The sequence below is a fragment of the Dama dama genome, chromosome 5 (genome assembly GCF_033118175.1).
Source record: "Dama dama isolate Ldn47 chromosome 5, ASM3311817v1, whole genome shotgun sequence".
NCBI lineage: Eukaryota > Metazoa > Chordata > Mammalia > Artiodactyla > Cervidae > Dama > Dama dama.
The window spans coordinates 46,001,627-46,016,862 of record NC_083685.1 but is presented as its reverse complement, the minus strand read 5'-3'; the positions used below and the strand labels follow the sequence as shown (position 1 = coordinate 46,016,862).

General features: G+C 44.2%; 1 protein-coding gene across 1 annotated transcript in view; it reads right to left on the bottom strand.

The window, feature by feature from the left end:
• Nucleotides 1-11,574, bottom strand: part of PCDH10 (protocadherin 10) — a 41,749-nt gene extending 30,175 nt beyond the window's left edge. Inside the window, exons 1-3 of the mRNA XM_061140892.1 lie at nucleotides 8,118-11,574; nucleotides 6,461-6,519; nucleotides 5,803-5,909 (exon numbers count right to left, since the gene is read on the bottom strand). Coding sequence (XP_060996875.1) covers nucleotides 5,803-5,909; nucleotides 6,461-6,519; nucleotides 8,118-10,745 — 2,794 coding nt within the window. The 5' untranslated portion in view covers nucleotides 10,746-11,574. The remainder of the gene's footprint in view (nucleotides 1-5,802; nucleotides 5,910-6,460; nucleotides 6,520-8,117) is intronic.
• Nucleotides 11,575-15,236: the final 3,662 nt, after the last annotated feature.

The window sequence follows — 15,236 nt, the reverse complement described above, 5'->3', positions numbered from 1 at the left end:
AATTATTTTAAAAATACATTTATATCATATTAAATTTGAAGTTGATGGAAAAATTCAAATATTAAGATAGAATTATATTACCAGATCCTGATAAAGATGGGTACTAATGCAAAATTTGGAATTAATACAATTTTCATCACATAACTGATAAAACCCTTTCAAATACACCTCATGAGACCATTAATATTATTTCACATCTTTTTGAGCACTGTACCCAAGAATTCTTATAATTCTGAATATGATAATCACACAGAAAAAACTTAATGATCTATTCTCTGCATTATCTTTAAGATATTTGAAGGTACTTTTAGGAGATGTTAGAAGGTACTTTTATGAGATGTTAGAAGGTACTTTTATTAGAACTTGTTTTCGTGGCTAGTTGATATTCAATTGTGCTAAATTTCTTCTCTTGAAGTGTATGGTTTTCTGCCTCTTTGACTTATTAGACGCTAGTTAAAATTCCCTTAGATGATGAAATAAAGTTCTCTGACTTGAAAACCTGTACAAAAAAATTATCATGTGCATAACAAGAAAAGCGAGAAACCTGATAAAGTTTTCTGTTGGATAAACAGTGTTACCTGCCTGAAAGGGGAACAACACTTGTACATAATGTTCCTCATAAATTTATGAGCTACTCATTTTAAAGTGGGATCCCCATAGTGATAACACAGCTTTATGTAAACTACAAAGAGAGGGAAGATGGCATGAATATGTTTCACATGTTTTACCGACAAAACAAGTGTACTAATTTCTCATGAGGAAAATGTCAGAAGTAGAAATAAATTTTTTAATCACATAAAAAGTATATCAATAAATTTCAAATAAGTTTTAGAAGTATTCATTGAAAAAAAAATTTTTTTTCATCTCAAATGTATAGTTTGAGAGCCAAATAAATTGTGCCCATTACCTGGCCTCACCTTAGGGAGCCACTGAAAGATGAAAATGACTTTATCTTTTTTCGTATATCACTAGTCCCCATTAAGTATATTATTTTAATGACCAGACAAGCAGAGGCGTGTTTAAGTTTTGTGGCGGTCAATGCACAAAGGACCGGAATGCCAAGTATTTCTGTACATGGGACATTTAAAAATGCGTATCTTTCACATTGCTTTGGAAATTTTTAACATCTCAAGTTGCAGGCCCAAGAGAAAATAACTTCAACTGTCATTTTTTTTTTTTCTCATTCAAATGCCCTTATTTTAGAACCTGTGAGACTTGTGTAGCAGAAAACTACAGGCTACACCTGAGTTATGAGGTTTTGGTAATTCCTAAGAAACATTTCAACATACAGATTTTATTTGCAATTTCTTGCAATTTATTTTTTTTCCACTTCTTAGAAATGGTCTGTTCTACATGGCACGACAGCTGAAGTGATAGACTGCCTGTTATATAGAGATATATTTAGACAAATTTTAAAATACATCTTTTTACACTAGCAAGTAACTTGATCCCTTATAGTCAGAGGCTGTGATATTACCACTGAGAACAAACTGTAATTTCAAAAATGTAATTATAGTCAATTTGTTCTGTTTTCTGATGAATTCAATACAGTAAAATTACATGGACCTTTCTCATGTAACAAGCCTTCAAAAAATGTATTTTTCCCCAAATATGATAAATTAGTTAAAAAATCAGCACACATGTTTTTGAGGAAATTTTAAGTCTTCTTTTAATTATTTAACACTGGATAAATTAGAGATATTAACAATAATCACCAAAATTTCTGTAGTTTTTGGTTTGGTTTGGGAGCAGAGATTTTACAACATAATTCATCTATGAAAAAATCAAAACATGCAGATCAAAATTTTCTCACTACCTAACATATTTTAATATGTTTATATTTTTCTCCATTTTCTCTTAATATTTGTCTTATATCTTTTTCAATTGTAAATGTCTCTGCATTACCTAGTTGTAGCTCATATTTTCACCAGAAACCTGGTGAAAAAGAAAAAAAGCTTTTGCTTATTCAGATTATGGTATAAATTCACCTTATTTGTAAAGCCAGAAGTTAATTACCAGTATCTAAATTCTTTTTGGAGTTGAGAAAGGGAAATTTTTAACTTTATGATAGGCTGAAAATTCTTATTGATATTGCAGTAGTTGTACAATGGCTTAATTTATTTCATGATTTATGTTTATCTACTAGTATGAAAACACTGACAATATAAATCACTTTTTAAATTTATACTCAAGTTTTGAACATGTGTCATGTACAAGTCTCATAATAATTAGTAAAGAAATAAAATACATTTAGAAGCTAAGCTGTCTTTTAAATAAAAAAAAAATTTAGAAGAAGAGAAATTTGAAAATGTTCAGGTAGACTATAACAAGTAATATTAACTTATGAGGGTTTTCTTCTTCAATATACATTTTAAAAAGGTCAATTATTAAAAATAAATTCAAATTTAATCTTAGTGTGCACATTGTAAGTACTTAATAAATGGGGGGGAAAAAACAACTACTTACAGCTAAATAGATCTTAGATCTACCTCCAATAATACTAAAATGTTTAAGACTATACAGCTAAAAATGTTGTATCAGTATTTAAATCAGACCAAAAAATCTATCTTTTAATCTAATGGTATTATAAAATGGAACATGTACTAGTTTTAAGTTCATTTCGGCTTTTTTTTTTTTTTTTTTTTTTTGGCTATTTACGCTGTGATTAATCAGTTTCTCCCCTTGTGATGGTTTATACAAGCATTTACCACATCTCCTTGGACTTCTGCCATACCTACCCAATACATCAATAGTGCAGTGAAATAAACGGAAAGCACCTTGACAAGCCTATAGAAAGAAAGTGCCACAGACCAGTGGTCACGTCGAAGAATTCCACACATGGAGCCAGGTGCAGTGGAAAACTGAAAAAGCTTATGTGATTCTCTGTGCAGCTGCCTCCGTGTTTAAAGCCCTTCTATGAACAAGATTGGTGACTGCAAATGGCTTAGAGAGGAGAAAAGCAAGTAGGGAGGAGGGTGAAAGAACAAAAAAGAAAACTATTCATAGAAGAATAAACGGAAGGCATATCCAAATAAATAAATACAAATTAATGTTAACATAGAAAATGAAAGTGGGAACAAATAAAGACTTAGGAAGTTTAAACAGGTGAAGAACTAAGCTAGACAGTGTATACTATGTAACATGCAATGAGATACAAACTAGAGAATTCAGAATTCATATCTTTTCAGTGTTGTTTTTCCATGATAGTCGAACTTTCCCCTTTAAAACCTAAAGCTGAGTGGGATTTGCTTATTAGCTCAAAAGTTTTCCATATCCTAAACCTGGAAACAGATGTGCTATGAAGAATATTCTCTAAATATCGCAAAATTGGAAGATCATCAATACCTCGTTGTACAAGGAAATAAAGCAGATGTACCTGTTTGCCTGAGATAGGCTTAACTTTTAGGAAATACTCTAACCACTTGGTGTGAAGTTTATAGTACACAACAAAGAATGGACTGGAAAAAAGTCATTAAGTAAAGGCATCTTAATTCTCTGCATTTAGGGTTTTATACTTTAAAAGGTAAACAATGCAAAATCATTTTAACAATAAAACTAGATACATTAAATCTGACTGCAATTCAGCACAAAAATGTGTAATTATTTCTTAATACAAGTGTGTTAATACAATTCAAAAACAGCTATCATTGCGCCCATATGTTGTGGCAACCTTATAAATGCTAATGAAATAGTTCCACAGATTGTTAACTCTGTAATACTTTTACATGTTAAAAATCTAAGGACAGAAAAACAGAATTTGCCATTTTGATAAGAAAAATGAAAACTACCCCGCTTTTAAACATGTTTTCCAAATACAATTTAGCATTTAACATTTTCAAATGTTTTGACATCTCAAATAATTTGTAAGTAATATTACCAAAATGGCAACATTGAGTGCTTGTGAAATAAAAGAGCTGCTGGGAAGGCACATTGATAAGAACATATTCCCATCCATCTTCCAAATTTAGCACTTTTTGCAGATGTTTATTCCTTTCTCTTTCTTCAGTTAAGTTATTATGGCTCATTATGTCTAAGGAACTAAACTAATTGAAATGTTCATTGAGACTGGAGTGCTACAGAAAAAAAAAAAAAGTAAGGGGGAGTGGGAAAGGAATAAAATACACCCAAGGAAACATGCAGTGGGGGATTTTCTTTTTTTAATGTTAAACATTTTGTTTCCAAAGCTTTAAAAGGCTGACTATGAAATCAGAAACTGAAAAAAAGAATAGGAATGAGCAATTCCAAACGTACACCTTTTAAAAGATAACAATAAATCATATGTCATATATAGGCCAAAAATGAAAGGGACTTTGTACTCAAATATAAACTTCTGGCAAGATCTGGTTTGTTGTCAGGTTCCCAGACACTAAATAGATGCTCTGTTCACTTAGCGTGAAGGCCCGCAAGGGGCAGGGACCTCCGGGGATTCTTGGCAGTTCTCAAGTCTCATTAGGTCTGCATATTAATGACTTGCAGCAATATAAAGAGACCCTTGAGCAGTCTTTTCTCTCCCTCCTCCTGCCTGTGTTTCCCAAGGCCAAGGCAGCCTCAGACACACCACACATGAGCCAAGTGAGGCCAGTAGCCACCACTGCTGCCAGGCGACGGTGGGGCGGGTACTGCCCTTTGACACAGTGCCTCAACATCTTTCAGAGGTCCATGCAGTGTGTTAAGGAATGGGTGCTCTCGAGGATCAGTTACCTTGAAAAGGAGAACCCTATCTCCCCATGGCTTAATCACTAACCAAAATAGAGCTTAAAGCTCAAGTGAATGAAGTTGGACCTCCACACAGTCCAAGGACAGGCACTTTTTAGAAGTGACACAAGTTAGCTTGCCTTTGCATTGCTTCATGTGTCAGATGAACGCAAAACTCAGTTGAAAGAGAAAAAGTTTAAAAGAAATTCAAAAAGCATCCTTCATGGTTGAAATGCAAACAAAGTAGAAAGAAAATCCAAACCTTGCAAAATTGTTTTCATTATTTTAAGGTACATATTTTATTTCTTTTCAGTGTTTTCTTTAATTGTTAGTAACTAGAGTTATCAGGATTCTATAAAACTTAAAGGGGACATGTATACAGGAGAAAAATAAAGTAAAACAAAGTAAAAAATATGTATCACATTGTAACTCCCACCAGGGAATACCTTCAAGCTTACAAGCAAATACACCCAGAGGTCAACTTTTGAACATAGATTCTGTTGAAAATATGAGGAATGCCTCAGAAAATGCACATTATCAAGTGTTTACTAATGTCCTGAAGCCTAAGAACCCAGATTTGGAAATCCTGCTTTCAATCTATTCATGACTTTTAATCACCATTCCTTCTCTCATCAGTGTTCAGTGGTATGTAAAATGCATTGCTCTGGAAATGAGAAAATTTGGATTTTGCTTCCCAGTCATTCACTTTTCCTCTTGTGACCTTGTACAGGTCAACCAATTTCATTCATCTTCTGTTATTTCATCCATAAGCAAGTCTAATAATAGCTTAATTGACTGAAGACTGGGGACTGGACCAGGTGAGCAATCTATGTCCTTTGTACGCAATATAATTCCCGGAAAGAACACGACATATAAAAGAAATGTTTCATGGTCTCACGTATTCCACAATGAATTTCTAACTTTCATTCTCTAAAGGAACATTAGACTGTATTACAAGTCCCTTTGAGTATACAATTGTCAACATAGGATGACACCAGTTTTCTGTAGGTTTACTAACACTGAAAACTACCTAAAACATCATCCTCTGAGGATTTATTTTTTAAAAATCCACTATAAAAGTCAGCATCGCCCTTTAATCACACTTACCAGCTGACTGGCCGCGGTTGGTGGCGTCATGATCACTATCTCCCTGTTCACTGTCTCCATGACCACTGTCCTTAGAGCTTACTATGTCGGCTTCCTGGAATGCAGAACTAGAAGTACAAAAATGTGAATATTAGAATAAAAAAGATTGAAGAAACACAGAAAACATTCTTCTGCCACCACATGGTCACCTATGGTGCTGCAGATGCTTATAGCTCTTGATTTCTGCTTAAAGCCAGTTTTTAAAACCTTAAGCCTAACTCTCCAACCCTGAGCATCTGCGGTCAGTTTGAGCCCTTAAGGCATGTAAAGCTCAATCATTATTCTATGATTAGAGCTGAGCATATGTTTATATCACTGTCATAGGACAGATATATATGTATATGTCTGGAATAGTTAGGAAGATTATCAGAAGCAGTGTAAGAGTGTAAACTGACAAAATATTCAAATATACTTAGTGGTTGTATATAAAAGAAACACACCAATATTTTTTAATTTATTGTCTAGAAAACCTAATATAATCAATATTTATGTCCTGTCCTAATTGGAAATACTTTATCATTTTCTATTTTGATATTGAATAATATACCTAATTCCTACTTTTAGTAGGTCGCAATTTGTCTATACACCAAGCTAGGGAAAAAAAAAAAGGAGTCCATACCTGTTAACTCGGCGAGGTCTGTCAACTAGATAGCTGAGCTCTGCTCGCTGATGTTTATTCTAGAAAAAAAATAAATAAATCAAGAGCATTCGAACGCTATGGGTTTACCTAACAGTCTGATTTTGAGGTTAGTAACTATTTCTAGCTTAAGTAATTGTGTACATTTTTAAGGAATTTCTAAGCTGTTCTAAGATCTCAGACTAGTTATTATAAAGACTAGTGCTAGTAAAGGCAAGAAGATATGCAGATTTTGCATATCTAGATTTTCAGTAAAGGTTAAAAAAATACACAAATAAAAGGCCAATTTTAAATGTGTGTGTGTGTGCGTTTTAAGGAGAGAATGCAAATAACCTCATAGCTGGCCCTCATAAACAATTGTCTCCAATAGAGTCAACCTAGAATATGCTGCAGTCTTCCTTTCAGTGGCCTAAAAAAGTGTTTAGGTGCATACTGGTTGACACAAGAAAAACAGCACGCTCAATAAGCAAAAAGGTTGGATATTTTATGGAATAATTTTGTTGTTTATTTTCAAAATGTGCTTAAGATACAAATGAGCTGTACAAATATTCATGAAAGTCAATGAATAATATCTAAGACTCAAAATAAATAAAATAACCTGCCAAAAAAGGAGTTCATGATACCCGCTTCCCTCCTGACCCCAATTCTTTCCCGCTCCAAACACACTCTGCATTCTCCTCCCCGCCTCCACCACCCCACACGCACCTTTTCCGGTCCAAACTTTCTTTTACAGAAATCAACTCTGTTCTCCCTCTCCCTCCCTCCTTTCAACTTTGCCACTTCTCCATCTTAGAAAAGGAAATCGGAATTGACAAGCCAAATTCTTTGATGAAGAAAGCCAACAGCAGTGATTCATCAAAAACGATGGCAAGAAGGTGATTATTAGCTAAAAGGAATATGTAAGACAACGACTGTTGAAGCCTTTCCGTGAGTTTACGCTTACAGGGGTTTGTGCCAAAGCAACTTCATTCAAATTCACACTGTGTGGGCGCTGGGCTTCAAGAACGTCTGTAAATGCTGTCCAGAGTAGAACTGAAGGCTTTTTTTTTTGCAACCCGAGTTCAGAGAACAAGGATCACTGAAACATGCATTCGAGTTTAGACAACTGTGCAAAGTTAAACAATCTATAGCTTACTTTTACACGCGACTGAAGGCATCGATAAACAAAGCCAAACAATTAACTTTATTATGCTTGGGACAAATGCAAAGAGAAAAAAAAAAGACCTTTGCCAGTGCCAGAAGGTCCCTCCCTGCATTTCCCTCTCCCCTCGGGCACTTTCTCCTTTGGCCCCAGCTTTCTAAGAAGGGAAAGGACTGGGGTGGGGTGGGGTGAAGGGACTGGGATTTTTAAGGAAAGATGCCAGAGGGAAGAAGGAGGGTCCAAGGTGGCAAAGCACCAAAGGAGGGCAATGAAAATAAATGTGGAAGGGTGGAGCGCAGAAAATTAGGGACGACACGAAGTTTAAGTTACACAAGAAGGGGTGGGAGAGGCAGTTTTCCCTTCCTGCCCCCACAAAGATACAAATAAGCTAATATCCTAAAAATAGATACACAGTGCACCAGCGATACAAGGGCCGGGCTAGAGGAGGCTTTCGGATGGAGGAGATGAGAGATGGTGGTCCTTTCGCTTCAGCCTTACCTCGTTGGACAAAATGCTTCCGTTGGAGATGATGTCGGGCTGCTGGTCTGTGTAACCGGTGACGATGGCCCCGCAGGGGTTGTGCTCAGTGTCCGTACTCCGCGATGGGCTGCAGGGCTTAAGGAACATCAGGTCGGTTTTGGCGGACTCGGGGGTCAGGCAGACCTGGTAGCAGTAATTCTGGTTGTGGTGATGGGAGCCAAAGCCCCCGGACTCCTCCACCGGCACCTGGGCCGGGTTACTGGGTACGTTGGAGCTTTGAACCAGCATGATGTCCGACTTGCTAAGTTTCTTCTTGCGCGCCCGGGCTTGGCGGCCGCAGCAGGTCGACCCCCCGCTGCCACAGCAGCAGCAGAGGCAGCAGTCGCTGGCCAGACACGTGTAGATATTCAGCTTTTTCTCTTTCTGGCACCGCACTGCAAGTACGATCATGGCCAGAAGGAAGATGAAGGATACCGAGCCCAGCGCGATGATGAGGATGAGGGTGAGGTCCAGCGACGTCTCCCCGCCGCCGGAGCGGCTGGGGCGCTGGTGCTCTCCTGACCCCCCGCCACCGCCCCCGCCCCCGCCCTGGGGCTCGACAGCGCCATCCACCAGCTGCACCACCAAGGTGGCGGTGGACGACAGGGGAGGTTGCCCGTGGTCGCGCACCTCGATCACCAGTTCGTAAGGCCGCTGGGGGTCGCGCTTGGCCGGCACCCGGCGCGCTGTACGGAGCTCCCCGGTGCGCCAATCCATGCGGAAGAGGTTCATTTCGTTACCCCTCACGATGCTGTAGGTGAGCCGGGCGTTCTCGCCGTCATCTGCGTCCACCGCGGCCACGCGGGTCAGCAGGTAACCGGGCTCAGCCGAGCGGGGCAGCACCTCGCGCGCCGGAGTCCCGTTGCGCCCCGGAAGGGGGGCGACGATGGCTGGAGCGTTGTCGTTCTGATCCACGATGAGGATGTTGACCGTGGCGTTGCCAGCCAGCGCCTGGGGGCTACCGGCGTCCCGCGCTTCCACTTGGAAGCTGAAGTCCTTGAGCTGTTCATAGTCGAAGGAGCGCAGGGCGTACAGGTAGCCGTTCTCGGAGTTGATGGACACGTACGTGAAGACGCTCATGCCCTGGATCTGGCACTCCAGGATCGAGTAGGCTAGCTGGGCGTTGGCGCCCTCATCACGGTCTGTGGCGCTCACCGCGTAGATGTAGGCGCCCGGCACGTTGTTCTCGGTCACATACACGTCGTAGACCGGCTGGCTGAAGCGCGGCGCGTTGTCGTTCACATCTGACACTTGCACCTGGATGGACTTACTGGTGGAGAGGGCAGGCTCGCCCCGGTCGCGAGCCACCACGGTCAGGGTGTAGGAGTCCCCCGCCTCTCGGTCCAGGGGGGCCTCGGTCACGATGGTATAGTAGTTCTTGAAGGAAGACTTGAGGCGGAACGGCACGTCCCCCAGCAGCTCGCACTGCACCTGCCCATTCTCCTCGGAGTCGCGGTCGGTTACGCTGAACAAGGCCACCACCGTGCCGGGCGCCGCGCCCTCGCTCACCGCCTCCTTCACGGTGCTGAAGCTGATCTCCGGCGCGTTGTCGTTAGCATCCAGCACCCTCACTATCACCTTGCAGTGCGCAGGCACGGCGTTGGGGCCCAGGTCCTTGGCTTGAACGTACACTTGGTACACCGGGCTCTCTTCGTAGTCTAGCTCGCCGCTCACCTCCAGCCGGCCGGTGCGAGGGGAGAGTCCGAAGAGCTCGCGCGCCCGGGGCGAAATGTGGCTGCTGAAGGCGTACACGACCTCCCCATTCTGGCCCTCATCTGGGTCTGTGGCGTTAAGCTGGATCACGAGCGTACCCGGCGGCGAGTTCTCTGGTAGGGACACAGTGTAGACGGGTTGGTCGAAGGCGGGCACATTGTCGTTGGAGTCCAGCACTCGGATGGTGAGTAGGGCCGTGCCGGTGCGCTGCTGCTGGGGGAGCAGGCCCCCTCCCCCGCCGCCGCCTCCTCCTCCATCTCCGCCTCCCCCTCCTCCCCCGTCCACCGCGGTCAGCACGTAGCGGTGCACCGCTTGCTGCTCTCGGTCCAGAGGCTTCTCCAGCACCAGCTCGGCGAATCGGTTGCCATCCCCCTGGGTCTGCACGTCCAGGGAGAAGTAGCTGTTGGGGGTGATCTCGTAGTCGCGCAAGGAGTTGGTACCCACGTCTGGGTCGAAAGCGCTCTCCAAGGGGAAGCGGGTGCCTGGCGTGGCGCTCTCAGAGATCTCTACGGTCAGGTCCGGCTCCGGGAAGGAGGGGGGGTTGTCGTTGATGTCCAGCACCTCGATCTCCACCCGGAACAGCTCCAAGGGGTTCTCCAGGAAGACCTCCAGGTGCAGGACGCAGGAGGGGCTCTGCTTGCAGATTTGCTCGCGGTCAATCTTCTCATTCACGTACAGCACCCCGGTCTCCAGGTTGAGGTCCAAGTAAGGGGTCCGAGAGTTGGGCGCCGTTTGAAAGCCGCGAGCCGAAAGTTTTGTAATGTCCAAGCCCAGATCTTCAGCGATATTCCCCACGAAAGTGCCATGTTCCTGCTCTTCCTGCACCGTGTAGTGAAGCTGGGAAAAGACTCCTTCCACCATCCAGAGCAAGGCAAAGAATAATAGCACAATCATCTCCAAAGGGAAAGGAAGCAGCTTCCCGCAGCCAGTCAGCCACCCAATCACCTCCCCCACCACCACGAAAAAAAAAAAAAAAAAATCTCAAATAAAAAATACAAATAAAAGTGCGCTATGTGGGGGGGCTCCTGTGGCTTTCTGTCCTTACAAATCTTATTTCTTTTGCTTCATTTTAGGGTTTCCCCCAATTCAACCTCATTTTTTGATTTTAGAGAAGGAAGGGTGACAGGCGTCCCCTTTCCTCATCTGTAATCTTCCCACTGACCAATTAATAAAATAATAATACAATAGTCAGCGTCCTTTATTCCGACAGTCTTGGCGCAACGCGGCGCTGGCAAATCCCAAGGAGGAAATTTCGGTATTTCAAGACTGTCCTCGGTTTGTCTTCTCGCTGATGGGAGGAGAAGGAGGAGGAGGAAAAGGAGAAGGAGGAGGAGGAAGATGAAGAGGAAGAGGAGAAGGAAGAGGAGATGCTGTTGGCACCGCTGAACATGCCTCTTACTGTCAACGGCTGGCAAATGCAAAAGGGCTTAAAAACAGCGAGGGAATTTTGTGCCGGAAAAGCATAGAATGGCTCTGCAGCATAAAACTTTCATTCTCTTCATTTCTCCGGATGGATGTTCTTGGCATTTTTTCCTCTTTCTATTTGTCTTTTTTGGCTGTCATAGTCTTGCCTCTCTCTGTCCCCATCTCCACCGTCGTTTGCCTCTCAGTAACTGTGATGAGCAGTTTCTTTTTTGCTGTTTCCTTCCCAAGCCTCTTCTTTCCTCTAACCTGTCTCTCTGCTTTTCAGTCCTTCCCTCCTCCTCCTGCCTCAGCCCTAGAGCCTGCGATCTCGGCTGGCAGTTTCTGAGCTCCGAGCGCTCCGCTTCTCTGTTTTTGCGCAGCGCCCTCATTCTGCCAACCAATCGCCGAGGAGCACCACCCACCGAGTCAGAGCTAATTGGACAAGCCGGCCGTCAAGAAGGCGCGTCACGCAGCAACCGGGCCGGGCGGGATGGAACCCGCGCCTGGGCTGCCGGGGTGAGTGTGAGTGTGAGAGCGAGAACAGCCCGGCAGGTCCCGAGGTGCTAGCTGGGGACTCTGCCGCGGAAAGTTCCTAGTCCCCAGCCGCAGGTAATGGAGAGGGAATAGAGAGGTTTCCCTGTTTGCATCAGCAAATGCGAAAACAGAATAGCAGCAGCGGTATCCTCTCCCGGGAGCGGGGTTTCCAATGACGCTAACATTCTTTTTCCTTTAAGGTGTTTTCCTTGCTGCTCATTGTGAAAATAAGTCACCGAGAAAAACAGGAAAAAGTTGCAGAGGGGTCACTAATTGGCAGGGGTTACCAAATTAAAGGACCGTGGCGGAGATTAGCAGGACATTTAAAAACAGATATGGCGTAGGCTGTGTCAAACTAAGTGTGAAGGTCTGAAGGGGCTGCGGGGAAAAGGGGTGAGACAGCTGGAGTGTGGAGCAGAGGTGGGTCCCAAACAGCCAGGGGATGCAAGCCCAGGGATGAACGCTGGCGGCTCCTATAGACGTGCAGACGCTTTATACTCGCCTCTTCCCTTCCTAAACGTACATCTACAGTATCTTACCAAAAGATTAATTCGCTGGGGGATCTGGTTTGAGCTGTGAGCCCTTTGATCAACGACTGAGGAGTTTCATTTGAGCTCTGCTTTCCAGCCCGCCAGCCTAGCGCTGACTCTCTGGCCTCGGGCACAGAGCTCTGCCGTTCGCTGCAAGGCGCCTCGAATATCCCTGCGCCTCCCCCTGCCTAGTGCAACGCAGCGGCGGCGCGCACAAGCTTTTTTCTGTTTTTTTTTTTTTTTTTTTTTCCTGACAATTGGCGATCTCCTCCTCCTCCCTACACTAGACCGGAGCACCGATTCTTGCCCAGCCTGGAGCAAGACCGCAGGATGAGGGCAGCGGGGCAGCTGCGAACGCGTGTGCGGGAGGGGTTGGGGGTAGGTGCGTGGGCTGGGGCCGTGCACACGCGGGGCCCCAGTGTGTGTGAGGCTGCGAGTATCTGCGAACGCGCTTACACATCCATCCACGGCGCTCGCATCCATCCTGCAAGGTCCCGCGCATCGCTCTGTATAAGCCCCAACGGAGCATCCCCACAACACCTCCGGGGCCCCGAAGGATGCGCTTGAGGAGCTCCAAGTGCTCACTCTCGGCGAAGCGCGGGGGCAAAGCGGCGCGTAAACGCACCCAGTTCTTGTGAAGTTAAAATACAGCGCGAACTCTTCAATGCCAGAGTGGATTGAATGTTAATTCTCCAAAAAGATTTTTAAAAGCATAATTGTGTATTAATTAATGGGCTGTAGGGGGTTGTTTATTCAACCAATGCAGCTCTTGTTCAGTTGCCTTCTTATGCTACAAGATAGAAAGATCCCTTGGGGCTTCCTGGTAATGAATGACCCGGGAGTAACACCGCCACAACCTTCGGGAAAAGGAGAGTCGTTTACCCGATCCTGAGGTATGTTGTCATTCCCTCCTGGCAGGGAATTAAGAAGGGCGAGTGGCCATGGCCGGGAGTATAGACTGGGACTTGCCTCCTCGAGTCCCGCGAGTGCCTGTCTGCTGCTCTAGGCGCCCCCGCCCCCCATTGGCTCTTTCATGGAGATAGGTCCAGCCTTTGAGCGGTTGGAAGGAAAGGATGCCAGCAAAAATGGCTAATCCTTTTCCAGCTGCAGTAAACTGACGATTGGCCAAAGCCCAGCGAAAACCGCTGCAGTTAAAATGATTTTAGCGTCACGTCTGCAGCTGAGAATGGAGCGTCAGTTTTTAAAAGAACCTGTGGATCAATGAAAAGGAGATTATAGTGTATCTGAATATTAATAATGGCATTGCATCTGTACTTTCTCCCCTTCCCGTTCCTGATTTTTCCTTAGATCTGCAGGATTGAAATGAAATGTTTTGAGGTCTTCAAGCTGACTCATCAGAATAATCCTGGAGCATTTTTTAAATGACGGTAATTTTCTAATATTTCATTTGTACGTACGGAAACACTTGTGTGTGCGCGCGTGTTTGCGTGTAAGAAGCATGCGGCTGAATGACAATGCAGATCCAGAAACTGTGGGAGGGGGTTTGTCTTCTCAAAACATAGATGAAGTTTGAGCAGACTTTGGACGGTCGCTTAGAGCCAGAGAGCTTCCAGAGGTGGAGATGAGAACGTGGAGAGATGGTCAGATTTGCCTGTAAATAATCACTACATCCACTGTAATACTTGAGCTGCATTTTTTTTTTTTTTTTTTTTTGATAGCAGTTGTGTTCGAAAGGGAAACGGTCCACAAACGTGGGTTACAGGCGTCTCCTAGCGGCGAAAGCGGCACAGGACAAGCCAGCGAATTTTGCTTTGGGGCTCTGGTTCGGCTGGGCCGGCCTGTTGGGGGCTCTGCAGGATTTCTTGGATCGCAGAGGCTAGGATCCGCGCCGGCGACGCCGGCCGGGGTCCTCTAGAGGTCTCGCCTCTCTGGCTTCAAGTCTCCGAGGCGCCCTGGAATCGGCGGGGTGACGACGGGGTCTTCCTCTTGTGAGACCAAGCCTCTGTCCGCCTCCCTCTACGTTGCTCCAGCCAAGGGTAATTGCAAGAGCATGTTGTCCCGGGCCACGATTCAGACATTGACTTTAGCAACCTTCTCTGCCTCCTTACCCTGGCACCATTAAACAGCCCCACCCCGTCACCCAAGGAACAAAACAGCACTTTAAATCTGTCTTTTAAAAATGCCTCTCAAATAAAACCTGGGTACTTTCTTCGATGCTGTGTCAATGGAGCAGATTTCCCCCTTTGCTTTTTACTTGGCGGACCCCAGAATTTAGTGAGGCCGTGATTACATAAATAACAGCCTGGGTGGTGGGGCTGACAACCTCTTTGAAGTACAGAATACCTTATAATGCAGCGTCCTTCACCCCCCCCCCTCCCCCATAACTGAAACCGGCGGGGAGAAGCAATCCCTAATATAACCCTCCTCCCTCCCCACGCCCCCTCCAGGAACCAACTCTCTGGGCCAACGCAAACTGTATCCTAAAACAGATGGAGGAAAGTAGCTATTATTATTATTTGGAGGGTTGGTTATCAAAATCAGTCTTCATACAAGTCCTCGTTGGTGTGTGAGTGATCAACCATCCTTGTTAATTTCATTGTCCTCTAAGGGCAGCAGGCGAGGGTGGGCGCTAAGAATCTCACAGTCACGTTTTCTGTACACAGTAGTTACAAACTTTGTGTTGTTGTTTTTTTTTTTTTTCCCCAAACTTTGAAACTAACTAACGAGACTGCTTTCCTCCCTACTCTTTTTCAGGGAAAGGCGGAAGGGAAACAAGTTTGTTAACTAGCATTTGGATGAATGGAGTGTTTGCAGTGATTTAACTTGACTTGAAAGCAATTTGTTTCTAAATCCTCTTATTATTGCAGTGTGCCCAGAGCTTTGAGAGAATTCTTTTTTAAAGAAATAGAAGGGGAAAAAATTTAAATTGTCAATAAGGAGTCTTTCAAATGCCAAA